The sequence below is a fragment of the Aspergillus sydowii genome, assembly GCF_001890705.1.
Source record: "Aspergillus sydowii CBS 593.65 unplaced genomic scaffold ASPSYscaffold_1, whole genome shotgun sequence".
Classification (NCBI taxonomy): domain Eukaryota; kingdom Fungi; phylum Ascomycota; class Eurotiomycetes; order Eurotiales; family Aspergillaceae; genus Aspergillus; species Aspergillus sydowii.
The window spans coordinates 1,567,980-1,593,160 of record NW_024467859.1 but is presented as its reverse complement, the minus strand read 5'-3'; the positions used below and the strand labels follow the sequence as shown (position 1 = coordinate 1,593,160).

Genomic DNA, 25,181 nt, shown 5'->3' with positions numbered 1-25,181 from the left:
CTTGAATTTAGCATATACCATATGGATTTGGAATTTGGACTGAGCGAGGGCTGTGTTTAACTTTTACATCATGGGAACTGGTTATGGGGTCGGGCGCAATAATGAACCATCACTTGTATTTAGTTTTATGGTCGGAATAATACTACGGAGCCATATTAATTAGTTTCACCTCAAGGTTGAATTATTGTGTCATCAAACGGCATTTGTTTTCCGACCTTCCGTGGCTATGCTGTTCAAGGCTGTTCGAGGCTGGATCCCAAACTTCAGGTAATATGGCCTTACGAGGAAAACTTCAGCTCAGCCACCCCTCAGCCTTGAGGTCCATTGGTATAACACACAGCCCACGACGGCTCAGCGTTTCTGGAATTTTTCAAAAGAGTCTTCACTGTTGGCGTGGACCCTCTTTGTAAATGGTTACAATCTAGGCCCTTCATTGAATATCATGATCCGTTTTTGAACTGACCACAGTATCATACCATGAATGATCCGTGGACGCCTTGAGAGAGCCTTGCAAAGTTTGGTATAAAGTATAGCCTAAGGCATGCCAGGTTGGGCAGTGAAGACTTCACTTTTCTAACGCAACAACTGTTGCGTACCTCTTGATTCACCACTCTGAGGACTTAGATTCTCCATGCCTTCTCTACGGAAGCTTTTCTCATCTTCTTCTCCTAAAAGCTCAACTGCAAACATGGGCAACTGTCATTCTTCGCAAGAGAAACAGAACGCGGTTCCTGCTCAGCCCAGGTCCGCCGGGGCCTCCAGATCCCTGCACTCGCATATCCAATCTCAGCCCTACGGGATGCAGATTCACAAGCAGTCATACCAGGACAATAATAGCTCTGGGGCTGACATCTGGTCGCCTCCTTCATATTCCAGCGCCACGGCTGCTGTCCTAGCGAACCCAGCACCTGCAGCAGGCACTTCCATCTCAACAGGATCAGTCCCTAACGACACGCAGTACTCGTTCCTCAGCGCATTCGACACTATCTTCCTCGTCGACGACAGCAGCAGCATGCGCGGCAAACGCTGGCGCGAAGCCGAAAATGCCATCGCCGCCATCGCTCCGATCTGCACTCACTACGATTCCGACGGGATCGATATCTACTTCCTCAACCACCGCAACCACCCCTCTTCCATCTTCGGCGGCGAGAGCGCAAGTCGGACTGCAAACTCAGGTGGCTATCTGAATGTCACCGATGCCGCTGGAGTCCGCGAGATCTTCAAATCCGTCCAACCCAGCGGGGCTACCCCAGTCGGGACTCGCTTGCATAATATACTCTCGCCTTACCTGCGTGAGCTTGCGAAGTTGACCAACCAGGGCCAGGAATCGGAACTCAAGCCACTCAACATCATTGTCATTACAGATGGTGTATTCACAGACGATGCAGAAGCCGTCATTGTTAACGCGGCCAGGAAGTTGGATCACCCCAATGTGCAGGCTGCACCGTGGCAGGTAGGCATCCAGTTCTTCCAGGTGGGCGACGACCGTGATGCCAGGGAGTTTTTGGAGGCGTTAGACGATGGGCTTGTCCGCAGACGCAGCAGCGATGGAATTCGAGACATCGTTGATACAGTACCTTGGAAGGGCGAAGAAGGGAGGGTGCTCAACGCCGACGGCATTCTCAAGTGTGTTTTGGGTGCGGTAAACAAGAAGTATGACAAGACGGTGGCTTCGCGCTGATTTCCGTTCATTTTTGCCCTCCTCCTTCGCGTGTTTCTATTTTGATTGATATCTCCTGTTGTATGGGGTGGCGCTCAGGCTGTTTCATTCCAGGCGTTACGGAATTTCGTACAAGTTATTTCTTTCTTTAGTATCTGCGGTGTCGCAGTAGGCGCTGCCAAGTGCCAACCTGAAACTTGAGCCAAAAACCCAGAAGTTCAGAACTAACGGAGAAGGCAGCCGAGTGTACCCATTACTGATTATTTAGGTAGTGCAAAAGACGGTCCACTGTGCGTGAATCAATCAAAGTGAATCTCTCATCAATTTAAACTCCACAGTAAACAACGTTGCTAGTTGCTACTATCTGAAATGACATTTGAAACATGACAATTTAATTTCCCTAGCCGGTGTCATCGCGAGGTTATGATCTCACTGGCTCGAAATTTGAGGAATTTCTCGTTTAGCATCAGGGGAAATTCTTCCAACGAACGCCGTGATTGGCAAATCAAACAATAACTTCTGGTCCGTGAGAGAAGGATCTTCAGCCAGTCCAAGCGTCGTTCGTCAGTTTCAGTGCAATGCACTCTGGTTCGTTTGATGAGCGATTGACAATGCACCCAATCCCTGAAAAAAGGGGAAGCTGGCCGATCACAGACCTCGCAGTTCCAAACTCCAGTTCAGTGGCAGTTCACTAGGAAACGTCAGCCATAATCGACGTGGACGCAAGGAACAACGCTCCCAGGACGCATCATCATGATTCCTCCAGTGCAGACCGCAAACTCCGGTGCTCTCCACCTTAAGCGCCCTGCTAATGCTCGGTAGTCTCCCAGACTACGCCCTTTTCTGCCAGGATCCAACTCAACCATGTGGCGCTCCGTGCCGACGATCTCGCTATTTTCGCTCGCTCCTGGCCCAAACGTCGTCACTCCTCAGCTCGCGCCATCCATGTCGGTCATGTTTGGATCCTGGATTCGATAAACACGCCGCTGTGATGGATCCAGTGAGTCTAATCCCCTCGCTAACCTCCTTGAAAGTGATACGGCTGCCTCTTGGTTCTTGATCTCAGTCTGCTTTTGCTGACGATCCAGTCAATCGCTTTGTTTGGTCCCACAGCCCACAAAGTCCTTTGCGGCGAGCTGCGAGCTGCTACGACGTCTCCGACGATCGATCCTCTCCGATTTTCTCTCCCGCGATCGCTGATCAACTTATAACTTGACCTCATCGCTCAACCCGTGCCACGTATGATCCTCTTCGTGTCAACAGTTTCGAAACTCCCGACACCTGCAGCAGGCGCTGACTCTTGTCCTTGTTCTCTCCAATCGTCTATCGCCCACTGGTGCTGTATCCGCATTGTCGGCGCCTACAGACAGCTCGCCCACCCTCACCATTGGCCATCAGCTCTTCTTAATCTCCCTCACCCACAAATATCAGGAACACCCAATTCCAAGCCCCTGCAGCTCCGCGGCTAATGAATCGTTAATGTCCAGAACAGTCCGAATCTAAAAATTCCTCGGATTGTTCTGGCCACTTTTGCTGCTGCTTGTTATTTTTGTCCGCGACGAGCGCTGTGCCTCAGATCTCGCAACCCTATATCTTACCTTTCGGCCGTCAACATCTTTGATACTTTCTTTTCCAACTTCGAAACCAGCACATTTGGCAGGCTCGTCTATAGCCGTCAAGGCACCTTTCTTTTTTCCTTTTCCTTTTTCTTTTTATTCATTCTCTAACCAAGCTGGTCTTGGATAACGCTCCTTTTAAGCGCTGTGTTCATACTGCGATTGCGTTGGGTTCGCTCCTTCATACTCGCGCGAATTTTCACTCCCTTTCGTCCTTATTAGCGCGTTGCTTTGGATTTTCATTCCTTTGCTGTTGACTATCATTGTTTGGCCATGACGTCTACTACCTTGATGACGTTTTTACTGTGAGTGTACCTGAAACCGCTTGGGCCTCTGGAATGCTGCTAACTATTTTTGATACAGATGTACGGGTCCCCACGTCCGCTCGGTGAAATTGCTGGGCTCTTGGGATAACTTTTCGAAACCGTACGCCATGGAAAGGGATAAACGTATGGGTGCTGGGCATTGGCGTGGATGTCATACATTCACAAACATAGCATACGACGGGTCGTTAAATAACTCGGCTTCGGTCCGCTCTGGTGGCCTGAAGATGGGCTGCACCTATTGGTATTACGTTCGTCTCCCCAAACTCCTGACAATGTTCAACCATCTAATGATACACCTAGTATTTGCTGGATGACGACGTCGAACACTACAACGAGGCGGAACCAATGACAACGCACTGTCCGTTTCTACCCGGCCAACCTGTCAATGTTGTTCAGATACCCATTGTTCTTCCTGATACGACATCCACCCACACATCGAGGAGCCCAAACGTTCAAAGACCACAGCAAACTATGAATCCCGAAGATAAATTTATGAACCCTCGGGAGCCTCCAAAGCCCAAGCCTCGTCTCCGCACCTCCCCACAGCAGACACCAACATCAAATTTGTCCCTTGGTACCTCTCCGCTAGGAGTGATCAACAGCGGTTCATCCCAACCCGCCCACGACGGTCCGAAAATTTGGCACCCCCGTAATGAGGAAAAGACTGCTCGTTCCGTCTCACCACCAAGGTCAAGAGGTCTACGAGCTGCCTTTCACCAACTAAACGGCTCAGCGTCTCGTCTTTCGCCAATGGTTGATCATGATAGGGGTATAACGTTTCCAGCCATTATCCCCAACACCTTGGCCCCCCCGCACGACAATCGCATTCATGTTCGAAGCCAGTCGAATGACAGCTATATGCGTTCTCCGTCTATAGGCAATATGACGGAGTGTCGTGGTGGAGACAATCTTCCATTCCGACGCCCTGTGTCTGCGCGGGCTCATGACTCCGCGTCAATGACTATTCAAGAACGACGCGCTTTGAATACTAAAGCTCCGGCTGACTCTACGCCAAAGAACCCTCTAACTCTACGGCCAAAGCAGCCATGGGTTGGTTTGGGGAATCTCCATAGTCATCTCGTGCGACGCCCTGCTTCTACTCCTTCTACTCCGTCCATGCTTAGAAGGCCGTCCGATCCGGCAACGACTCCTCAAGAAACCATGCCCCTAACCCCAGAGACCGTCATGAACAAAAGACTTCCCACTCTCCCGAACTCTCCTTCGTCGGTCATGGATGAGGCGCTGCGCGATCTCGACGAGAAGGAAAAGGCATTAGACATGGAGGCTCTGGCTAGCCATTTCTCCGATTTCACCGAAACCAGTTCCACCGACGGGGGCGATCTATGCGAAAAGAGCCGTTTCTCCGAGTGGAGTACCGATACTGATATGGTGTCTCCAGAGTCTATGGTATCCTCTTCTATCTTCAACGAGAAACAAAATTTCCCTAAAATCCCAGCAATGGAACTACCAGAAGATTCTAACGCTCCCGACGACGGCGAGCGCAGCAATCTGAACACGCCACATCTGACCGCAGGCTCGAATCCGTCTCCTGCTCTCTCAGAGGACACTCCGCCCATGGATTTACCTCCCCCTCGTCTCACTGTCGCTTTATCCCCATCTGAGTTGAATATTCCTGGTCTCCACATCAACGAAGAAGAAGAGCTGCTAGAAAGCAACCCCAAGCGCCACGCGGCTCTGTTCCAAGCCATGGAATTGAAAGGCCTTGGCTTATCGAGCCCTCCCGCGGATAAAGTTCGATTTTCTGAAAGCATTGATAATGCAGTGTCTAGAGACAACAACATTACGCCTACCAATGATCCAGCTCGTCACAGCAAGCTCCTGTCCCAGTCTGCGACGATGAAGGAGATGATGGATGAACTGAGTTACTTGAAAAACATGATCCAATCTGGAGGAGCTCCGGATTTGTAAGAACATTTCTTTTGCTTTTTTTTTTTTGCAAAAATTAGCATTGCAAGCATACTTGGGTTATATATAGCATGGCGATGAAGCGAAATGTTTTTTGTTTATGGAACTTTTAGCAATGGAGTTGTCCTAATTAATGGGAATATCTTGGAACTTGCATTCTTACGAATATGTAGAGTACACATAGTATTGAATGTATGCGTTTGGATCATGAGAATCATTGTCCTTTCCATTAGAGTGCTCTCTTAACTTGAAGTGTACCTTGCATTTAGACAGGGCGAGGCACCCGGCCGCCCGCCAAGAATCCCATTTTCCACCCGATCAATCAAGTTCCGTCTCGTCAAACAACAACAAGAACCAAAAATCCATGGCAGAATAGACTCGTGCATCATCGCGCGAGATCAGCAAAAATAATTACTTTCATAATCTATGATGGACTAGAGAAACACGACCTACATTCAAAATGGCTGAAGATGGTTCCCCAATCCAGCCGCAACTCACACCAGTCGGGGAGCAGTCGCTACCGGCAAAATGCAAGGCTGACATGATCACATACTGTCCGACGATGGACCTCATTGCCCTGGTTACAGAAGATGATGAGTTACGCGTTTTTCGACTAAACGGGCAGAAGGTCTCTGGGGGTTCGTTCAAGGGAGACCCGTATTTAGATGAAGATGATGGGAGCGGAGAGATACGAGCCTTGCGGTGGAAGAATAATGGTACGTTAAGATAAACATCGAACTTAACCCTTCCTTCTTTTTCACGTTTTTTATTTAAATTTGCTGTAAGGCTGATTCTGTTAAAAAATTTCAGGCCATCTTCTCGCTGTCGCGTGCGCGGATTCCACTATCCGAGTCATAAGCGCGTATAGCGGGAAGACGGTCCATCACTACCCTGCTTACAGCCCGGCGGGCGAACCCCAGTCAGACCTCAAAGTCACCTGCTTGGGCTGGGGAGTGAATTTTACTGACAGTAAGGTTGCACAGCGGCAGCTGGACGAGGCTGCCGGGCAACTCTCTGTTGAGGATTTGCTGTCTTTGGATGCGCAACCGTCGAAGGCTGCAGCCTTGCTCAAGGCTGATTTGCCGAGAGAGTTGGCCTTGCTTGATATTGAGAGCTCACTACCGAGGTTGAGTACGTTGCCTTCTACGGGGAGCGAGTGAGTTGTGTCCTTTACCCTTTTATTTCTTTATACTTGTTATGGGAGGGGAACGTTTGTACTGACTGTGGGGAATGATAGCGATGATGTGTTTAGCTCGCGGGCATCCATAGATGCGATCTTTCATTCCTCGAACAAGAATACGAGCGATGCTGTAGATGTCCTACTGGTCGGGTTTGAGGACGGGACTGTCCATCTGCGAATCTTTGATTGCTTTGAGATTGGCTCAGCTACATTTTCTTACTCTGAGCCATGTAACATCCTTCAGCATGCATCCCATCCACTAAGCTCGACGCATGCAATAGTTGCATCCACCGGAAATGACCTGCGTCTGCTCACGCTTGATTTGCGGTTCATTACGCGTTCTGGTCGGTACCTCTCGCTCCTTGCGCATAAGACGACGCAGCTTCAGAATTTGCTCCGGTATATCTGTCAAGTACAGAGGCAAATTGAGCTGGAGTGGAAGAATGCGCAGGAATTACCAGCAAGGTATATGCGTAGTGTCAATCAGGACCTAGAAGAAAAGTGTCACTGTGATTTTGTTACAGCAGCGTATCACCTGGTCGTGACGGGCGATTGTTTCGAGCCTCTTCGGGAATTCCTTGTTGACATTGTTGGGGAAAGAGTACGGAGTTTCCATATTTGTTTGATATGCAATGTTTCAGAGGCTGACAAAGTTACAGGGCCATAAGAGATGGGAGAAAGCTGTCTCAGGAGGCTACGAGATTGTCAGACGGTTGACACATGAATGCCTTCTTCCAGCTTTAGAGCGGTGCGAGGTTCTCCTGAGCCGGCTCATCGGACTCTCGAAATTTCAAAAATTAAGTGAAGTTCTTGGATTAGAAACCTCGGACCTCAATGCGATTGTCGAGACGCTAGATTGTCTTAATCTCCTCGCCCACCACATCATCATCAATACGAACGAAGAACTGGCCCAGTTCCATTCGTTTTCCCGCTGGCTTCGTCATCAAATCGACTTGCTTAGTGCAGAGCCCATGTCACAAACGCTGGAAGAACTCATGGAGAAAACAGACTTGGTGGAGTACCCATTGACGTTGAAGTACATTCGAGGTGCCTTGACAAAGAGCTCGCTACGGAACTTCATCCAGCAGCTACCTATGATGGGATTTGCGAGACCCCCTGCCACTTCTGACGATAAGTGGGCTCCAACCAAAGGAGATAACAGATCATTTTATGATATGTTCAAAAAATTACTGGATCAGCAGAACCAGACGACTGGGAATGCGCAGCCGGTGGAACTTCCGAAGATCAATAACTTGACCAGGCGCCTCGGATTACAGTTCGAGAAGGTCTTTAGTCAAATTGCGGTCACTCAAAGGAGGGGTATTCTTCATAGATCGCCACTTGTTTTACACGAGCGTTGCGATAAGACTGTTCTTGACTCTACAATGCGCTACGAGGTGGTTGGGAGGGGCGAGAATCGATGTGCAATATACGTTGCTGCGCGACTGACGGCAAAAACGCACGCAGCCTACATATATCGAGTGGTTCTTGATTCGGAGAACGGCGTCAGTTCTACCCGAGAAGCTCACGTCGGAGCGATCGACTTGAAAGAAGGGATTATTCGGCAGGTGCAATTCGCTGACGAAAAGCTAATGGTTCTGTGGTCAAACAGTGGTATGTGATGCTCTCGCAATCAATTTGAGATTTTGTTCTAACTCTAAGCTACTAGGAGGGTCCGCACTTCTTCTTCAATTCCCGTTCGAACCAACAGTGCAATTAATTGGAGACCCTAGTGCTTCATTCTCAATAAAGTATCACAATTTAGTTCACGACCAAGAACCCCAAGATATAACGGACGTGGATATCTCGTTTGCCGAACCCCACTCTGCCGAACTTGTTAAACACCGGTTTGCGCCTAAGGCTCGACCGGTCAGGATCGATGTGAATGGACGACAGGGCCGTCGGGCGATATGTGTCTTATACGCCGGAGGGCTACGGTATGAAGTATTAGATTTGGATGCTGAGATGGGGGAAGAAGATGAGGAAGGGGAAGAATAGTCAATAATAATAATGCTACTGTATTATTATTTTCCAAACTAAATTGCCAATAATATTAATAATGGTAGAATTAAAGATTGAAAACTTTTCTTCGAAAGTGCTTCGAATGGGTTCTTTGGTGGGCGGTTGCCAGGGCACATCTGGAGAAGTGGGATGTTCTTAAGTGGTAAAACCACAACAAGCAGAGATAAGGAGGGGAAATTTTCACCATCGAGCTTCCTCTGTGGAAGGAAGGGTGCTCCTTGCCCCGCCTCAGGCAGCATAATACGTACCAGTCTGATGGTACCGGGCCAATATTACCATATTTAGGGTAGACCCCTCTCTACTTCTTGAGCACAGGCACTCTCGGTAGACTACCGATAGACTACAAAGTTTGGTATGAGGCACGGACAAATGTTGGTGACAACATCTTGTAACTTCCACTGTCTGTTGTCTGGATGCGGCTGGAACAAGGCAATGTAGTTATGATAATAATCTTCAATACATGATAGTTATTATTAGACCACAGCATCCTTTCAAGCCTGTTGAAAGCAAAAGTGAATGTGATCCTTTCCCGTTGGTTTCTTTGTCAGGGATATATATCACGTGTCATACTAGCCGGATTGGGGAGGAGGTCGCGAGGATGGACCAATCAGAAGCAGTAAATGCACGTCCGTCATCCGGAGGTGTCAATGAGAGTCATGGAGTTGGACGGTGCTTTTGTCGTAGAACTTCAGAAGAAACTCTCTGCAAAAGAGAACAACTTTTCAACTATCTGTGAAACAAGACCTGGCTTGGTTATCAATATTCCTTTTTCCTCTCGTTTTTATTCACCCGCTCTGCTTAAGATCTGGCCTCTCTAGTCTCAGCCTAAGAGAAGCCAAGGCTAGATTTTATTCAACCAGCTCGTCTCGCTTCCTTTTTTTGTCGTCTTTTATATTTTTGAGGCTTATGAGACGAGGCATTCTGCTAATTTCAAGAGTCGAGAGCTGTTCGGTCCGAGCTTTTTTTATATTGTGCGGTTGCTCCTGATTGCTACGGACCGCCGAAAGTGGTGCATGCCTCCAGATCCGCCGTCCAGCTCCTCGTCATAATCCACAAAAACAACTTGAACTTCCCGCCCTCCTCCCGTTCTCACAACCACCACCACTTCCACCACTGCCATTTGCATAAGCCCTACTCTCCTCCCTCCATACGACACCCCTCTTTTGCCGTGGGCTTTCTTGTGCTATACACATCCAGTCTCTTCCTTCTGTTATAACCGAACAAGAGGAGTTTTTCCCTCCCCTTCTTCCCCTCCCTCCCTTTTCCTTTCCTTTTCTTTTTTCTGGGATCTCTGCTACTGGCCTGTGATTCTGGTATTATCAACTCAATAATTCAATATGAATGTCACTCAGGTGTTGGAAGGCACCATCTCGCCAGGTAAACTCGATCTCCTGAGACTTGTCTGAAAGTATGTTCCGGGGCCGGCCTTGCTAATCCGTTTCCCTCGCCTAACCTATAGATGCCACCACACGTACCAACGCTGAGCAACAGTTGCTCCATGCAGCAGAGGTCGACTTTGTACGTATATTCCTATTCCCTCCCCGTTGCTGGTTGTTTTGAAGCAAAATTCTCTAGGTTTCACTCTCTAACTCTGTACCCCTCCTCTGTTTTAGGCCGGATATCTCGTCACCTTAGGTCAGGAACTCGCAAATGAAAACTCCGCATCCCACATCAGAACCGCCGCCGGTCTCGCCCTAAAGAACGCCTTCACCTTCAGGGACCGAGAAAGACTAAACGAAGTTCAACAAAAATGGCGCCAGCAAATTACCCCAGAAATCAAGGCGCAGGTCAAGAAACTTGCCATCGACACACTCGGCTCCAAAGATGGGCGGGCCGGTCAGTCAGCTGCGCAGTTTATTGTCTCTATCGCCGCTATCGAATTGCCACAGAATGAATGGCCCGATTTGATGCAGGTTCTCGTTCAGGGTGTCGCAAGTGGATCTGATCAAATGAAGCAGGCCTGCTTGATCACCATCGGTTTCATTTGCGAGTCCCAGGATCTGGAACTTCGAGAAAGTCTGGCTGCACACTCAAATGCTATCCTTACGGCTGTCGTTCAGGGAGCACGTCGCGAGGAGCAGAACATGGACATTCGATATGCCGCAATCAAGGCCCTCAGTGACTCTGTAGACTTCGTACGATCGAATATGGAAAACGAGGGCGAACGCAACTACATCATGCAGGTCGTTTGTGAGGCTACGCAGGCTGATGACCTCCGTGTCCAGGCCGGTGCTTTCGGTTGTCTGAACCGTATTATGGGTGCTTACTACGATAAGATGAGCTTTTACATGGAGAAGGCTCTGTTTGGTCTCAGTATCATGGGAATGAAGAGCGAGGAGGAAGATGTAGCGAAGCTTGCTATTGAGTTCTGGTGTACCGTTTGCGAAGAAGAAATTGCCATTGAAGATGATAATGCTGCGGTAAGTTTTTGCACCGCTCTTCTCATCGCTGAGTTGCCACTGACTATAATCAGGCCCAGGCGGAGGGATTAACTGATGTCCGCCCAATGTACGGCTTTGCGCGCATTGCTTGCCGCGAGGTTGTCCCTGTGCTTTTGCAGTCAATGTGCAAGCAGGATGAAGATGCAGGAGATGACGAGTACAACGTTTCCCGCGCGGCCTACCAGGCCCTGCAACTATACGCCCAATCCGTCCAGGCCGAAGTTATTCAACCTGTCCTGGCTTTCGTTGAGGAGAACATTCGCCACGAAGATTGGCGCCGCAGAGACGCTGCCGTGGCCGCGTTCGGCGCGATCATGGACGGCCCCGACCCTTCGGTTCTGGAGCCTTTGGTGAAGCAGGCTCTTCGTGTTCTCGTCAGCATGATGGAAGACAGCTCCATCCAGGTCCGTGACTCCGCTGCCTACGCCCTTGGCCGCGTTTGCGACTTCTGCTCCGAGACTCTTGACCCTGACGTTCACCTTCAACCCCTTATCTCCTGTCTCTTCAACGGACTTGCAAGCTCTCCCAAGATCGCTAGCTCATGTTGCTGGGCATTGATGAATGTTGCCGACCGCTTTGCTGGTGATCCTGGTGCTCAGACAAACCCCATCTCGAAATATTTCGAGGAGAGTGTGAAGTCGCTCTTGACGCTTACGGAGAGGTATGTTTTTGCATGCTTATAATTAGCTATATCTTTTTCGTGTCAGACTAACTTCGTGCAGACAAGATGCGGATAACCAACTCCGAACCGCCGGCTACGAAGTTCTCAACTCTTTCATCACGAACGCTGCGAATGACAGTCTTCCTATGGTTGCCAATCTTTCCGATCTTATCCTCCAGCGTCTGGAGCAGACCATCCCCATGCAGCAACAGGTCGTTAGTGTTGAAGACCGCATCACCCTTGAAGAGATGCAGACCGGCATCACTAGTGTTGTTCTAGTGAGTAAATGAAGTTTCTCTCTATCTGTTCATTTGCTAATTTAATTAGGCTATTGTCCAACGTCTTGAAGCCGAAATCAAGCCCCAAGCTGACCGCATCATGCACACTTTGCTTCAAGTTCTCTCCACAGTTCCTCCTAAGTCCAGCGTACCTGATGTTGTGTTCTCGGCGGTGGGTGCGATCGCTGGAGCTTTGGACGAAGAATTTGAGAAGTACATGGAGCCTTTCAGCCCGTTCCTCAACAACGCCCTTGGCAACCAGGAGGAGCCGGGTCTCTGCTCAATGGCCATTGGCTTGGTCAGCGATATCTCTCGTGCATTGAACGAGAAGATTTCGCCGTACTGCGATACGTTCATGAACCACCTAATGAACAACTTGAGCGTCAGTAGACCCTGCTCCATCTTCACGGTATATTTTTCTAATTTTATCTACAGAGTGCCACAAACCAGCTCAAGCCCGCCATTCTCGAGACGTTCGGAGATATTGCCCAGGCTATTGGCGTGCAATTCGATAAATACCTGACCGTTGTTGGCCAAGTGCTGAAGCAGGCCTCATTGGTCACCGCAAGCTCTGATGTCACCATTGAAATGTTAGATTATGTCATTTCCCTTCGTGAGGGTATCATGGATGCCTGGGGTGGTATTCTCATTGCTTACAAGGGCAAGCCGCAAGGTATGTTAGGGCTTGATTTCCATACCTACGAGTAAGTGCTAATTATCTTGCAGTAAAATCTCTGGAAGAATTCGTCCAGCCTATCTTCGAACTCCTTCGCCTCATTTCTCAAGACCCCAGTTCTCGCAGCGAAGGGTTGATGCGGTCATCCATGGGTGTCCTTGGGTAAGCTCGAAGATTGTTGACCCTATGAAAATTATATACTAACTAGTTTTAGTGACCTTGCTGATGCGTACCCTGACGGTTCTATCGCCGCCTTCTTCCGTAACGAGTGGGTCACAAGCTTGGTGAGGGAAACCAGAACCAACCGCGAATATGGTCCCCGCACCATTGACACCGCTCGCTGGGCTCGTGAGCAGGTTAAGAACCAGATCAACATGCAGGGCGGTGGGATGTCATAAAGCACTACTGTGCGGACGTCAATTTCTCCCACCAGTATTCCTCAGCGAGGCGTGCTATGATCTGGAAGATAACCTCACGATCCGAGCTGATCTCAATCTTGGAGTGCCTCTGGAGAGGCACACCCAAAGTGCCGTGTCCTGAAATAACGGCAAGCTGCCAGACAATTTCCCAGGCAGTTTGAGACACCAAATATGGCGGTTTCCCCTAACACATGCCCCATCCCACTATCTATACCCCCAACACCTCATTTTCTCGCCTACGTCCCACCCTACCTTTGACTTTTGTCTTCTCCCCTTGTCTTACGGATAAATGTCGCTAGGCATCGTCCTTCCTTTTCCGGACGTTTCCCCCTGTTTCATGACGTATCCCAAATGCATGATCACACCCTGTTGCACAATTCAATTCACCTCTCTGTCTTTGCCTTAATTTTTTCTCATCATTAGACTCACGCATTTTATCCCCCATCTCATGTATGCCCGGAAGTCATGTAACCCCTGAAGATACACCACCATGAAGTATTTGACCCATGCTAGTATAATCTGACCCTCGACCCCTACACTACTCAAAAGAACCTGTATAGAGAATGATGAAAACTTTGAATAAGCAAACCAATTCAAGCGTTGTAAAGTTCCGGAAGTTCCGGTGTATACGGAACCTGTTCCATCTCATATGTTGCCTAAGGCACCCGATCTTATCATCACATGATCTTAGATAAGGGTAAAACATGGAAGCCCTAAGCGCGCACATCCGTGAAATCTCAACTCCACCGCTATTGATCAACCTGATCTCGACAACCTCGATCACTCCAACACCGTCGGTACCTACCATCGAGGTATGTTTGCTTGCAGAATCCCCCCGTTCTACAGCCTCACAGCTAGTCTGGGAGAGCAATCACTGCGGAATTTTTGGCCACCCAATTTCCCGGAGTTGCGACCGGAGGAAAATGAGATCTTGCAGGGAAAGAAAAAGTTTTAAATGCAGAACTTCCGACCCGAAGGCTCAATGGGACCAGAAATCTCTCCAACGTGATACGCGTCTCTCATTACGGCACGGGCTGAAGAACCCTTTTGATTATTGCAACCATAAGGGCACTCTTTGCGCTCGAGGACTACTGGTGGCTGACTGTAAAACCCGAATCCCCTAACCGGGGGATGAAGGGTTCCTTGTAATACAGATACCTCATCTCTAGTCTTACTCTTGCTCGATTTGAGAATCTCGATCTCTATCCCTCNACACCGACAAAATGGTCAAGACTTCCGTCCTCAACGATGCGCTCAACGCCATCAACAACGCCGAGAAGGCTGGCAAGCGCCAGGTCCTCGTCCGTCCTTCTTCCAAGGTCATCATCAAGTTCCTGAGTGTCATGCAGAAGCACGGTATGCCGGCAATTTTGGTTTCAATGCCCACGGAGTGAAATGAGAAATGAGAATGGGAAGCCTTGTGGGATCTTCAGAAAATTCGGGCTGATAACTAGGCGGCGCTTTCGATACTTACGACGTTTTGCCCTTTAAGTGCCCGAGATATTAATCTTGTCGTGTCTTTGATACGATGGCGGAGATCTTACAAGTTTCCTTTCTCTCTTTTTTCTGAGCTCTGTGTTGGGCAAACCTTTAAATCTTCGCTACAGTCTCACTAATTCTTTTTCCTGCTTCCAGGCTACATCGGTGAATTTGAGGAAGTTGACGACCACCGCTCCGGCAAGATCGTCATCCAGCTCAACGGCCGTCTCAACAAGTGCGGTGTTATCAACCCCCGCTACCCCGTCCAGCTCGGTGAGATCGAGAACTGGGCCGTCCAGCTCCTTCCCTCTCGTCAGTTCGGTTTCGTTGTCCTGACCACCTCCGCTGGTATCATGGACCACGAGGAGGCCCGTCGCAAGCACGTTGCTGGCAAGCTCCTCGGTTTCTTCTACTAAAAAGCTTGTCCGAAAAAAAACTGATACAAGAAATGGCCCGGCATGGAAAACCGTCGTGGGTTGCGAATTGAAAATGTACCAATTCTTGGCGAGCAGTTAAAGGATGATACCTGTGCTGGACGCTAGATAGTAGTTATATTCGTTCATCGATGGCCGTGTCTGGAACCTTTAAATTATTTTCTTTCGTAAATTTCCACTCCCAGGTCAATTCTGGCGTCACTTATGAATGTGCTATTACGGGCCGAGGTTCAAGTCAAAAGACCGACGGTCTATCCCCCCGCAACTTCCCAAACTCGCACTCCTCGACCCCAACTCAATGTACTCTGTTCGTTCCCTTCATCTTCTGCGACTATAACGCTACCTGTATTGTGGGTAGTAACAAAGTCGCCATGCCCCTCGACACAATTTATCTAACTCGACATGGAGTACGTCCTTCCTCTCTCCATCCCCAACCCCGCCAACCTAACCCAGCCTACTTAATGAACCACACCTACTTACATATTCCTTGTATCAACACAGCACCGCTTGAACTGGACAATCGACCACAAAACCGGCACATATTTCTCCCAGTTCCCCACACCATCCGGGAACCCCTCGGACCCAGCCCTAACCTCACACGGCGTCCGGCAGTCGCACGAACTCGCAACGCACATCGTTAGCGGGGATGTAACGCCCAAGCCGTTCCGAGTCTACTCGAGCCCCTTTTGGCGATGTTTACAGACTATTGAACCCTCCGTTAGGGCATTGGGCGATGCGAAGAAGGCGCAGAATGGAAAGGGTGGTACAGATGGGATAGATGAACAGGCGGAGTTTGAGATACGGGTTGAAAATGGGCTTGGGTATGCATACTCTGTCTTCAACTCTGCACCATCCTTTTGATTATTGCCACACATCATGGGTTTATACTAATTCGTACTAGGGAATGGTTCGGCTCAACAACCTTCTTCCACCATCCCGCGCCTCCAACGATCTCAACCCTGCAATCACTCAAGTCTGGCGAAGCAGCACCATTCACCCTAAACACCACCCGCAACTCCCCAATTCTTTACACCTCAACCCGGGGTGAATCAATCCCGCAACTACATAATCGCCTCGCAACTGCGTTGGCGGGTATAATCAGGGAGGTGGATGCGGAAATAACCACGATAGAGGCGTCTCTCCCTACTGAGCAGAGAACGAGCAAGGCGATCTTTATATGCTCGCATGCGGCACCACTCATTGCGATTGGGCGCGTACTAACGGGTAATATGCCCGCAGATTCTAGTGAAGAGGATTTTCATGTTTATACAGCGGGGTTAAGTACCTTTCGGAGGAGAGGCAGCGGGCCTGCTGCGTCAAAACCGGGGAAGGGTTTACTGGCAGATGGGACGATGATTGCGAACCCAGACGTCACGGTTGTGCCAGAATGGGAAGGTGGGAAGGGAGTCGGGGGTGGGTGGGATTGTGTGATGAATGGGGACTGTAGTTTTCTGAGCGGTGGTGCGGAGAGAGGGTGGCATTTCAATGGGGAGGAGTCATTTGATACGGGGCCAATGTCAGACCCAGCGGTTCCAGCGGTTCCAGCGGAGGGTGAGCTGAGGCAGGGAACAAAGTTATAGACTACGCAAACTTGCATATACCCAAATTTTATAGACTAGATATGCTATCTATACGGTTGCCTTATTAAGAAAGGCATGACGCTATTTAAAACACTATATTTCGGACCCAATAAAGATACCTACGCTAATTCCAAACAGTAACGCCAAGTAAAGAATGTGCAAGCAGAAGCACGACTAGTACCTGTTGTACCTAGTGTGCCTCTTGGGGTATCGCATTTTGGGGCACGTTCGGAGCTTCGGCCACTGTGTTGGTGTGAGAATCCCGTTCAGAGTTATCGGCTCCGCCGGCCACTCCGGGTGAATGCTCCTCTGGGTTCTCTGCTACTGCCGCTTCTTCTTCTTGCCGACGTCGCTCTTCCTCCTGTCGTGCTATTTCAGCATTTCGCGCGGCCTCCGCCGCATTGCGTACCTCAATGTGCCTCTCTCCCACACCTGGTACTAGACTGGCGATAAAAAGGGCCGCTGATCGCTCCATTCTTCGTAAATTATGGTATAGGCCAGCGGCCCAGCTTGCCTCGCGATCTGGCTGCACTCTGACTCCTTGGTTGGTCGTTGCTTCTGCACTCTGCGGGGTTGGATCTGGTGCAAAGTGCACCAGCCCTTCAAGATGTCGCTGAACAGGAGCTAAAATCATCTCGTACAGCCGCCTTGGTACGCTGGTTTCTGAAAGGATTGCAGCTATTACAGCCAGGGTCACATAGAGTAGTCGTGTTTGAGAACCAGGTTGGCTGAACATATGACAGAAAAAGTAAAGTCGCATAAAAAGCCACAACCGTCTCAAATTTCGGCCCAAGCCAAACTGTCCGTCGGCTGGAGGTCTTTGGTTCAATACGGCTTGACGAACGACATTTTCCATAACCGCGGCGCCTGCGTCTGGTTGTGCATTTGGTTGTTGGCCATTGGTGGAAGATTCCGTTCTGAGTGTTTGCGTTGTACCAAGTGTCGGAACCGCACCTGATGCAGGTACTGAAGACGCGCATAGAGCCTGGTAGCCACTAGGTGAAGAGACGAGGTACAACTGGCTCATCGAACCATGTGAGGGGCCGTTTTGAGTGGGCAGGAAATAAGGCTGGCGAAGCTCATCCGCGCGCGCGGAAATGTCGAAGACGCGGGTGATTAATGGCTCAATATATTCACCGCGTTCAGACAACGGCCGTTGGAGTTGGTCATCAAGAAGCTTGAAAAGATGTGTGCGTAATTGAATCACATGGTCTATCGTGGGCGCAATTCCGCAGTTTAGTTGTTCTTCAGCTAAGCCGATGTACTGTTTTAGCAGCCTTAGACGTGGTCGAGCCTCTTCAGGAAGTTGCAGGCCCTCCCCTAAGTCCATGACCGACATGTTTGGCAAGGAAGCGAAAGGTGTTGTAGTTTGTGTAACTGGAACCGATGGACTTGGCATATAAGGCGGCAGATGGGAAATCTGCTGCCGCGACGTCCAATGCGGCGGCGTTGGCCACTGAGATTGAGGAAGCGTTCGTTGTTGTATTTCAGCGAGGCGACGGCGGGCATTTTCGTGCAAAGACCGAGCAATTTCATCCCTTCTCAAAGGATTTGGCGCTCTGTACCTTATTCGCTGAGCATGTAATGGATGGTTGTGGCCTTGGTTCTGTCTATGAATGACGGCATTAGAAGGGTCTGAGGCACCCGTAGTAGGCTTGATTGGGTCTGCGGGCTGCGGGGGAGAAGGTGGAAGTATGAGATGCACTGAGATCTCGTCGCTCTGTACGGATAATCAACGTTAGCCCTCAGAACTGAGTATAGTAGGGAGGAAGTTGCGCTTACATCCAGTGATCCGAACAGCGACTGCAAGGTCACGTTGTCATCTGCAAGTATCTTCCCAAGATATAATAGTTTCTGGCTTTTTGGCGCCGGTTGGGAAGGGATCGATTCTGAAATGCGAACTTTGAGGTCGGCAACCGTGATGGAGAGTGGCAGGCCTCTGAAGGTGAAGCGGTTCGGCGATGGCAAAGACGGACACAATACATGGAGGGTGAAACCCTTGACGCCGGCTCCAGCCCCAGTATCCATCAGAGACATCCGTCAAGCAAGAAATGTGTTTGCAGGAGACAAAAAATTGAGAAGTCGCGAAAAGGCCAACTATGTGGAGCAAATGCGTCGAAGCTCTGGTGCGGGACTGGGCAGCTCTATGATAACGGTGGCCTCTAGGATACGGCGCAGTCCCTCACAAGCTGCTAATTGAGTGAAATCCCGAAATACCGAGAACACTAATATAGGTAGGTTTTGAAGTCAAAGAATGAGAGTATAAATAATACTAATACAGTGTAGACGCTGATGTGGAGGTTGTTGAAGCGGAGATGAGGCCGTGCTGGAGGAAGGAGACAATCGCTATCGGCGGATTCTGCCGGGCGGCGGAGTGGCGCCAAAAACATCATCTATCGCAATCACATGAGTTTCTCCGGTTAAACTCCCGCACGCTTCGGGACTGCATTCCTGCATGATATCCATGGTGTGACCCTCGAATTATGGCCTTGTGCCTGTCCAGATATTCCATGCCCTTTCGCCGGAGCGTCACTCGCTTTTCGAGAGATAACTTCGCGTTATCAGATATGGTGTCATTTGGATCCCCTGACCGGCTTCGGACCGGCGTCAGGTTCTTCTCGAAGTCCCGGCGCAATTACAACAATCAAAACGGGAAATCGTCGCCCGGAAGCACATTTGGATCTCGACTGGGCTTTGCCCTACGGAACACCAAAGTTGAATGGTACCCAATCCCGGTTGGCCTCGGAATCGGTCTCCTAGGTATTCTTCATTATTACAAGTCTCAACGAAATGAACGGCTACGCATAGAAAGGGAATCCGAAGCTTCAGGGGAGTCATTCGATTTCTCAAAACCCCCTCCGCGTCCGAAGACCCGTCTCAGCGGGCCATGGCAGGTTCAAATAATGTCAACTTTGCCGTTGAAGGCAATGTCTCGACTATGGGGTCGCTTCAACGAAATAGAACTTCCTTACTACCTTCGTGTTCCAGGTTTCAAATTATACTCCTGGGTGTTTGGCGCCAATTTGGATGAAGTGGCGGAACCCGATCTTCACGTGTACCCAAACTTGGCAGCCTTCTTCTACCGCAAACTGAAGCCTGGGGTTCGGCCTCTAGATTCAGATCCGCACGCTATACTGTCTCCATCCGATGGGCGCATTCTTCAATTCGGTCTAATAGAGCGAGGTGAAGTGGAGCAGGTCAAAGGTGTGACGTACAGCCTGGATGCGCTCCTGGGTTCTGCCACACCGTCCCAGGCAGACCACTCCAAGAAATTCATGGACCATCAGAATGAACCCTCACAAAAAGATGCTGCCACCATGTCGGCAGATGAAGAATTTGCTAAGATGAACGGCATTTCCTACACGTTACCATCTCTCTTTTCTGGAGAGCACGCTGGTTTAAGAAAGCGATCATCATCCATAGATGCGTCCACAGAATCCAAAGCAGCGTCCGAAGACCAGGTCAGAGAGGACCTTGCGCGCGGTGATGGAACCCCTTGGTATGCCCCCAAACCAATGTCGAATAATGCCCTTTACTACGTGGTAATTTACCTCGCCCCCGGTGATTACCATCGGTTCCACTCGCCTGTACCATGGGTTGTTGAAAGCCGTCGACACTTTGCCGGCGAATTATTCTCCGTGTCACCCTATTTACAACGACACCTACCTGGTCTTTTTACACTCAACGAGCGTGTGGTGCTTCTGGGGCGGTGGCGCTGGGGATTCTTCAGCTATACCCCAGTTGGCGCTACAAATGTAGGCTCAATCAAAATCAACTTCGACTCCGAACTACGCACCAATAGCCTTTTGACAGACACCGCGGCGGATGTGGCCGCTGCAGAAGCCGCCAAGCGTGGTGAGCAGTACCCCGGATTCGCCGAAGCTACATACCTTCACGCAAGCCGGACACTGGGTGGTCACTCTCTTCAACGAGGTGAGGAAATGGGCGGGTTCCAGTTGGGGAGTTCTATCGTGCTGGTCTTCGAGGCCCCAATGGGCACGCGCAAGTCGTTTGATGCCGGTTGGAAGGAGGGCCAGCGAGACGGTGGATTGAATTGGAGTATTGAAAAGGGCCAGCGGATACAGATGGGCCAAAAACTTGGGTACGTCGATGTCAAGGAGTAGGATGTAAATATGCTCTCTGCGGAGCCTCTTTGTTACCAGCGTTGCGCACAACTGTGTTGTATTATTTTTTATACACTACGATAATGTATCATAATCCTATTTCAACAATATGTTTACCCAGTAGATATATGACTTGATTTAATCCTCCAGGCTTGCTTCCCGACTTCCTTCATCTATAGCTATTCACGTGACGCCGAATTCCACCGCAAGAAAGAGCTCTATCAAAACACAAACAACATCCCTGCAGTTAGTTCCCCACGAAACAACCAATTCGAAAATCCCCGCTATTGGGAATATATAATGGGAGAATCATAAGCCAAGTCAAATATCGCAATACCACACCCAATCACAGCGATGCCTCGCCATCTCCTCCGCAGACACCCCACGGCTCCTCCCTCCTCCGACTCCCCGCAACCGCAGCCACAACAACGACAGCGACTAAACCATATCCCAGCGCAGGGCCATTTCCAAACACCGTCTCCTAGAGGAGTTCCATTTCCGCAGTTACACCCTTCGTCGGGTGGGCAGATTGATGCATCGGGCAATGTAGTGGGGGCGCCGGAACCGGTTCGGCGCGCGGCTGCGGCGCAGGCTGCGCTCTTCTCGTTGTTTGGTAGGGGAGTAGCTGGGAGGCCGCAGGGGAGAGATTCCATGGGCAATGATGAAGAGGAGGAGGGAGAATATGATGACGAAAGCCCGTTTGATGAGGAAGAGGATGTGGGGGAGCTAAATGGTGGGAGTGTCGAAAGACCAATTGGACTAGATCCAGATGGTAACGAGGTTGAGCTTTCGGAGGAGGACATGGATGGTATGGCTGAGGGGGACATGGAAGAGGAGGTTATAGAGGAGGATGAGGATGAGTTGATGCAGGATCGAGGTTCGTATACTTACTTCTCCTCATACCCTGAGGTGCCTGCAGCTAACACTATCTCTTGGTCGTCTAGATAAATCGCCCTCGCCACTTCCTAGCGATCTCCGTGAGATTTCTTCTCTCGCGTCATGGACTGTCTCAACACATAAACCTGGCTGCGGTGTAGCAGCGCTCCGGAACCCAGATCATACGCAGTACTGGCAGTCCGACGGGCCACAACCGCATACACTTACACTACACTTTTTCAAGCTTGTTGCCGTTGTCAAGATTAGAGTGTATCTTGATTTCAGTCTTGATGAAAGTTACACACCCACGAAGATGATGTTTTTGGCTGGTATGGGCGGGAATGACCTAGTCGAGTTCGCAACATGGGAAGGTGAGGGCCCCTGTGGCTGGGTGGAAGTCCCACTTCAGGGTGTCGGGGGACAAAATGGCGGATGGGTACGAAAGACGCACAGGCGCCGGGGGGCGCAAAAATCCGCTCGACTTCAAGGCAAAAAGGATAAAGGCAAAGGGAAGTCCGCAAGTACTCTCTTCGCGGATGTTTCACTGCCCTCTGGTTCCCAGAACCCAGGGAAGTCTGCCCGGGAACATGGTCACACTCAGGAACCTGGCTTGTACGGTGAAGGGAGCAATACTGATGGCGGAGGCGGTGACGATGACGATGACGATGACGACGATGAAGATCCGTATTCCGGGAGTGTGCTCAAAGCTATGGTGATCCAGATGCGCATCATGGAGAATCATCAAAACGGAAAAGATACCCATGTGCGTGGATTTCAGGTCTTTGCAAGGGACGATGACCGCCGACGGAACGGTAATGCTCCGTCCGCGTCTGCGGATGGTCGAGTCCGGAGGCACAGTGCCCGGAAGTCTCTGCGTGGTGCTAACGATGATGATGGCCGAGGGGATGGCAATACTAGCGCCGCGAGCAAGGTAACTGCTTTAGAGGAGCCGGATTGGATGGGAGATCCAGTAATTCGATGATCAAAACATCCCTCATGGCAGTTTATTTTACTTTATGCACTATGGGAGTTAGGGTTCCTCGAGCTGTTGGGCACATCGTCCTTGCATTACTGATACATCCAGAGGGAAAGCATGTTTTTAATATTCGGCGTTTCGGTTTAAGATACCCGTTAGCTACCGTATTTATTAATCACTCATGCAATGACAGATATAAGAGCAGTGCCGGTAATCAATAATAGTCATGGAAGGACATCATCCTATAATAGGTATTCTATTCAAGTAGTTCGTATCTCATTTGGCATGGTCAATGCCCCATATAGTAGGTACTTTTTGTGTCCATTTTAATGTGCCATCGTAAGTACTAAGCCTTTGGCGTAAACACTTATTTTTTCAGAAGCTTCTCTAGCTCAGCAGCAATGGCATCACCGACCTCCTTAGTGGAGGCCTTGCCGCCAATATCGCCAGTGCGTACGCCAGACTCAATAACGTTGCTCACGGCCGTCTGGACAGCACGGGCCTCATCGAAGAGAGCGAAAGAGTACTGCATCATTAGACCGACGGAGAGGATAGCAGCAACAGGGTTGACAATGCCCTTTCCGGAGATGTCAGGAGCGGATCCTATACCGAGGATTAAGTTAGTGTAGAACTCCAATAAGGAGGATTGGGGAAGAAGGCTAGTAGTGTACGTACCGTGGATAGGCTCGTAAATACCGTTTACCTTGCCGGTTCCGTCGGGGATGCTGCTCAGACTAGCGCTGGGCAACAGACCCAGAGAACCGGGGATAACGCTGGCCTCGTCGGAGATAATGTCACCAAACAGGTTGCTGGTGATAACGATACCGTTCAACTTGCGGGGGTCCTTGACCATAATCATGGCAGCGGAGTCGATAAGCTGGTGCTCGATCTTAAGCTGGGGGAACTCCTTGGCCATGACGTCGGTAACCGTCTTACGCCATAGACGGCTAGTAGCTAGGACGTTGGCCTTGTCCAAGCTCCACACGGGGAGAGGAGGGTTGTGTTGTAGGGCGAGATGAGCACCGAGGCGGGTGATGCGCTCAATCTCAGCGCGGGAGTAGGGCTCTGTGTCGAGGGCAAAGCCGCTTCCATCGTCTTCCTTACGCTCGCCGAAGTAGATACCACCAGTCAATTCACGGATGATGTTAAAGTCTACGCCGCGGCAGACCTCAGAGCGCAGCGGGGAACTCTCGACTAACGAGGGTGCAGCGAAGTTGCATGGCCGCAGGTTGGCGAAAGTACCCATCTCCTTGCGAAGCTTGAGAATTCCCTGTTCAGGGCGGACGGCGCCAGTTCCCCATTTCTACAAATCAGATGTATCCCCATTAGTTCAGTCTTCTGTAGTTGATATACTGTTGTGCGTGTCGCTGCGTCACATACCGGGCCACCAATAGCACCAAGGAAAACGGCGTCGGCGTTCTTTGCGGCCTCGAGGGCCTCATCAGTAAGAGGAGATCCGGTGGCATCAATTGATCCCTAGATATAGAGTCTGGTTAGCTTTCTCGCCTTGGTTCCCGGTGTACGAAACCTTGAAGGAAACTGGGGGTCATCGCTTACACCACCGAGCAAGTGGTCCTGGAGGTTGAAGGTGATGTCGTCACGGCTCTTCTCGATCACACGAAGGATCTATTTCGAAGCTTAGGATTAGTCTCTCGAATTGGCCCATTATTCCATGGAAGAGTCAAGGGGACTTACCTTGACAGCCTCTGAAGTCACCTAAAAATTACAGTATATTAGTTCCCCGCCATAGCGATTGCAGTATGTGAACCTCACCTCAGGACCGCAATGGTCACCCCCAAATACAACGATGTTAAATGACGGCATTCTGTCGGCGCTCTTCACGAATTACTGCAAATTGAAACACAGAAAGGATCTCAGAACAGTGGACAGGTATTAGGGTGAGCAGGGGCTCCGATGTTAAAGTGAATCGGCGGGGTGGGTTTGCTCTTCCCCACGCCGACACCGGAGACCGGTTATGTACGGTAATCCAACCTCCCCAATTGGGTCAACTTCGTCACTCCGTAGTATAAGACCAGGGCAGGGCCAAGGAAACACATTAAAATAACTATAGAATCAGGGTAAAAAGACAATTAACGACAAGAGTGAAAAAAATAGAAGGTAGCAAGTGAAGAAAAGGCAGAGAAAGAAACACAAAAAAACCACAGACCATCGCTAAAATAAGTTTGGTCCACACGCCTGTTGGTGGCAGATATACACGCCCAATCCCACATAATCCTTCCAAATCAAATGCCCAGACACGATCTATTTATCCCGCAATACGGGTTTCATTGCCCCGAGGCTCGCCGCAAGGGGGAAGTAAAGTTGGCAAAAACTCTCAGCTCGTCCAGGAAGGAAAGGACAGAACGCGCCAGAGCTATGCAGAATGATAAAGGCCATCTAAAATGACAGGTAAGACCCAAAGGATGCAGTGATCAAGATCAGGGGCTCCATGTTAGAGGTGAGATGTACCTCAACGCCCCAGTTTCGTCAGCTGGCTCGTATCCTTG

At 50.0% G+C, this 25,181-nt stretch overlaps 10 protein-coding genes across 10 annotated transcripts; 8 read left to right on the top strand and 2 right to left on the bottom strand.

The window, feature by feature from the left end:
- Window positions 1-799: 799 nt before the first annotated feature.
- Window positions 800-1,681, top strand: ASPSYDRAFT_139000 (uncharacterized protein; the record flags this gene model as incomplete). Its single annotated transcript, XM_040840896.1, has 1 exon — window positions 800-1,681. One exon carries the CDS (start codon window positions 800-802, stop codon window positions 1,679-1,681), a length of 882 nt encoding a protein of 293 aa, XP_040707637.1.
- Window positions 1,682-3,549: 1,868 nt separating this feature from the next.
- On the top strand, window positions 3,550-5,531 carry ASPSYDRAFT_141245 (uncharacterized protein; the record flags this gene model as incomplete). Its single annotated transcript, XM_040841125.1, has 3 exons — window positions 3,550-3,581; window positions 3,640-3,850; window positions 3,903-5,531. 3 exons carry the CDS (start codon window positions 3,550-3,552, stop codon window positions 5,529-5,531), a joined length of 1,872 nt encoding a protein of 623 aa, XP_040707636.1.
- A 336-nt stretch (window positions 5,532-5,867) lies between these two features.
- On the top strand, window positions 5,868-8,730 carry ASPSYDRAFT_38489 (putative anaphase-promoting complex component Cut20/Apc4). The gene is made up of 5 exons (XM_040845732.1): window positions 5,868-6,244; window positions 6,339-6,684; window positions 6,766-7,309; window positions 7,368-8,322; window positions 8,378-8,730. The coding sequence occupies exons 1-5, from the start codon at window positions 5,989-5,991 to the stop codon at window positions 8,704-8,706; spliced, it is 2,430 nt and encodes an 809-aa protein (XP_040707635.1). The 5' UTR covers window positions 5,868-5,988; the 3' UTR covers window positions 8,707-8,730.
- A 1,337-nt stretch (window positions 8,731-10,067) lies between these two features.
- Window positions 10,068-13,184, top strand: ASPSYDRAFT_139536 (karyopherin beta; the record flags this gene model as incomplete). Its single annotated transcript, XM_040840961.1, has 9 exons — window positions 10,068-10,107; window positions 10,190-10,248; window positions 10,344-11,150; window positions 11,204-11,832; window positions 11,894-12,110; window positions 12,160-12,492; window positions 12,546-12,783; window positions 12,837-12,948; window positions 13,001-13,184. The coding sequence occupies 9 exons, from the start codon at window positions 10,068-10,070 to the stop codon at window positions 13,182-13,184; spliced, it is 2,619 nt and encodes an 872-aa protein (XP_040707634.1).
- A 1,244-nt stretch (window positions 13,185-14,428) lies between these two features.
- ASPSYDRAFT_142771 (40S ribosomal protein uS8) lies at window positions 14,429-15,100 on the top strand (the record flags this gene model as incomplete). The annotated part of the gene is made up of 2 exons (XM_040841269.1): window positions 14,429-14,561; window positions 14,841-15,100. 2 exons carry the CDS (start codon window positions 14,429-14,431, stop codon window positions 15,098-15,100), a joined length of 393 nt encoding a protein of 130 aa, XP_040707633.1.
- Window positions 15,101-15,249: 149 nt separating this feature from the next.
- ASPSYDRAFT_25872 (phosphoglycerate mutase family protein) lies at window positions 15,250-16,737 on the top strand (the record flags this gene model as incomplete). The annotated part of the gene is made up of 4 exons (XM_040844218.1): window positions 15,250-15,525; window positions 15,620-15,939; window positions 16,020-16,669; window positions 16,733-16,737. 4 exons carry the CDS (start codon window positions 15,250-15,252, stop codon window positions 16,735-16,737), a joined length of 1,251 nt encoding a protein of 416 aa, XP_040707632.1.
- A 151-nt stretch (window positions 16,738-16,888) lies between these two features.
- ASPSYDRAFT_25871 (uncharacterized protein) lies at window positions 16,889-18,735 on the bottom strand (the record flags this gene model as incomplete). The annotated part of the gene is made up of 2 exons (XM_040844217.1): window positions 16,889-18,418; window positions 18,481-18,735. The coding sequence occupies 2 exons, from the start codon at window positions 18,733-18,735 to the stop codon at window positions 16,889-16,891; spliced, it is 1,785 nt and encodes a 594-aa protein (XP_040707631.1).
- A 371-nt stretch (window positions 18,736-19,106) lies between these two features.
- On the top strand, window positions 19,107-20,945 carry ASPSYDRAFT_38484 (phosphatidylserine decarboxylase 1). Its single transcript, XM_040845731.1, has one exon. The coding sequence runs from the start codon at window positions 19,182-19,184 to the stop codon at window positions 20,820-20,822; it is 1,641 nt and encodes a 546-aa protein (XP_040707630.1). The 5' UTR covers window positions 19,107-19,181; the 3' UTR covers window positions 20,823-20,945.
- A 19-nt stretch (window positions 20,946-20,964) lies between these two features.
- ASPSYDRAFT_267314 (anaphase promoting complex subunit DOC1) lies at window positions 20,965-23,007 on the top strand. The gene is made up of 2 exons (XM_040844316.1): window positions 20,965-21,699; window positions 21,767-23,007. The coding sequence occupies exons 1-2, from the start codon at window positions 21,177-21,179 to the stop codon at window positions 22,678-22,680; spliced, it is 1,437 nt and encodes a 478-aa protein (XP_040707629.1). The 5' UTR covers window positions 20,965-21,176; the 3' UTR covers window positions 22,681-23,007.
- On the bottom strand, window positions 22,861-24,842 carry leu2A (3-isopropylmalate dehydrogenase LEU2). Its single transcript, XM_040844315.1, has 6 exons — window positions 24,448-24,842; window positions 24,370-24,390; window positions 24,232-24,300; window positions 24,055-24,150; window positions 23,350-23,977; window positions 22,861-23,277 (listed from the first exon to the last, which is right to left on the bottom strand). Exons 1-6 carry the CDS (start codon window positions 24,496-24,498, stop codon window positions 23,042-23,044), a joined length of 1,101 nt encoding a protein of 366 aa, XP_040707628.1. The 5' UTR covers window positions 24,499-24,842; the 3' UTR covers window positions 22,861-23,041.
- Window positions 24,843-25,181: the final 339 nt, after the last annotated feature.

Bases quoted from the DNA above. Each gene is read 5' to 3' on its own strand.
- leu2A (XM_040844315.1), bottom strand. From the start codon at position 24,498: ATGCCGTCATTTAACATCGTTGTATTTGGGGGTGACCATTGCGGTCCT. The intron at 24,301-24,369 runs GTAAGTCCCCTT...GCTTCGAAATAG, and splicing joins TGACTTCAGAGGCTGTCAAG to ATCCTTCGTGTGATCGAGAA. The intron at 23,978-24,054 runs GTATGTGACGCA...TCTGATTTGTAG, and splicing joins TTGGTGCTATTGGTGGCCCG to AAATGGGGAACTGGCGCCGT.
- ASPSYDRAFT_267314 (XM_040844316.1), top strand. From the start codon at position 21,177: ATGCCTCGCCATCTCCTCCGCAGACACCCCACGGCTCCTCCCTCCTCC. The intron at 21,700-21,766 runs GTTCGTATACTT...TTGGTCGTCTAG, and splicing joins TGAGTTGATGCAGGATCGAG to ATAAATCGCCCTCGCCACTT.
- ASPSYDRAFT_38484 (XM_040845731.1), top strand. From the start codon at position 19,182: ATGGCCTTGTGCCTGTCCAGATATTCCATGCCCTTTCGCCGGAGCGTC.
- ASPSYDRAFT_38489 (XM_040845732.1), top strand. From the start codon at position 5,989: ATGGCTGAAGATGGTTCCCCAATCCAGCCGCAACTCACACCAGTCGGG. The intron at 6,245-6,338 runs GTACGTTAAGAT...AAAAAATTTCAG, and splicing joins CTTGCGGTGGAAGAATAATG to GCCATCTTCTCGCTGTCGCG. The intron at 8,323-8,377 runs GTATGTGATGCT...CTAAGCTACTAG, and splicing joins GGTTCTGTGGTCAAACAGTG to GAGGGTCCGCACTTCTTCTT.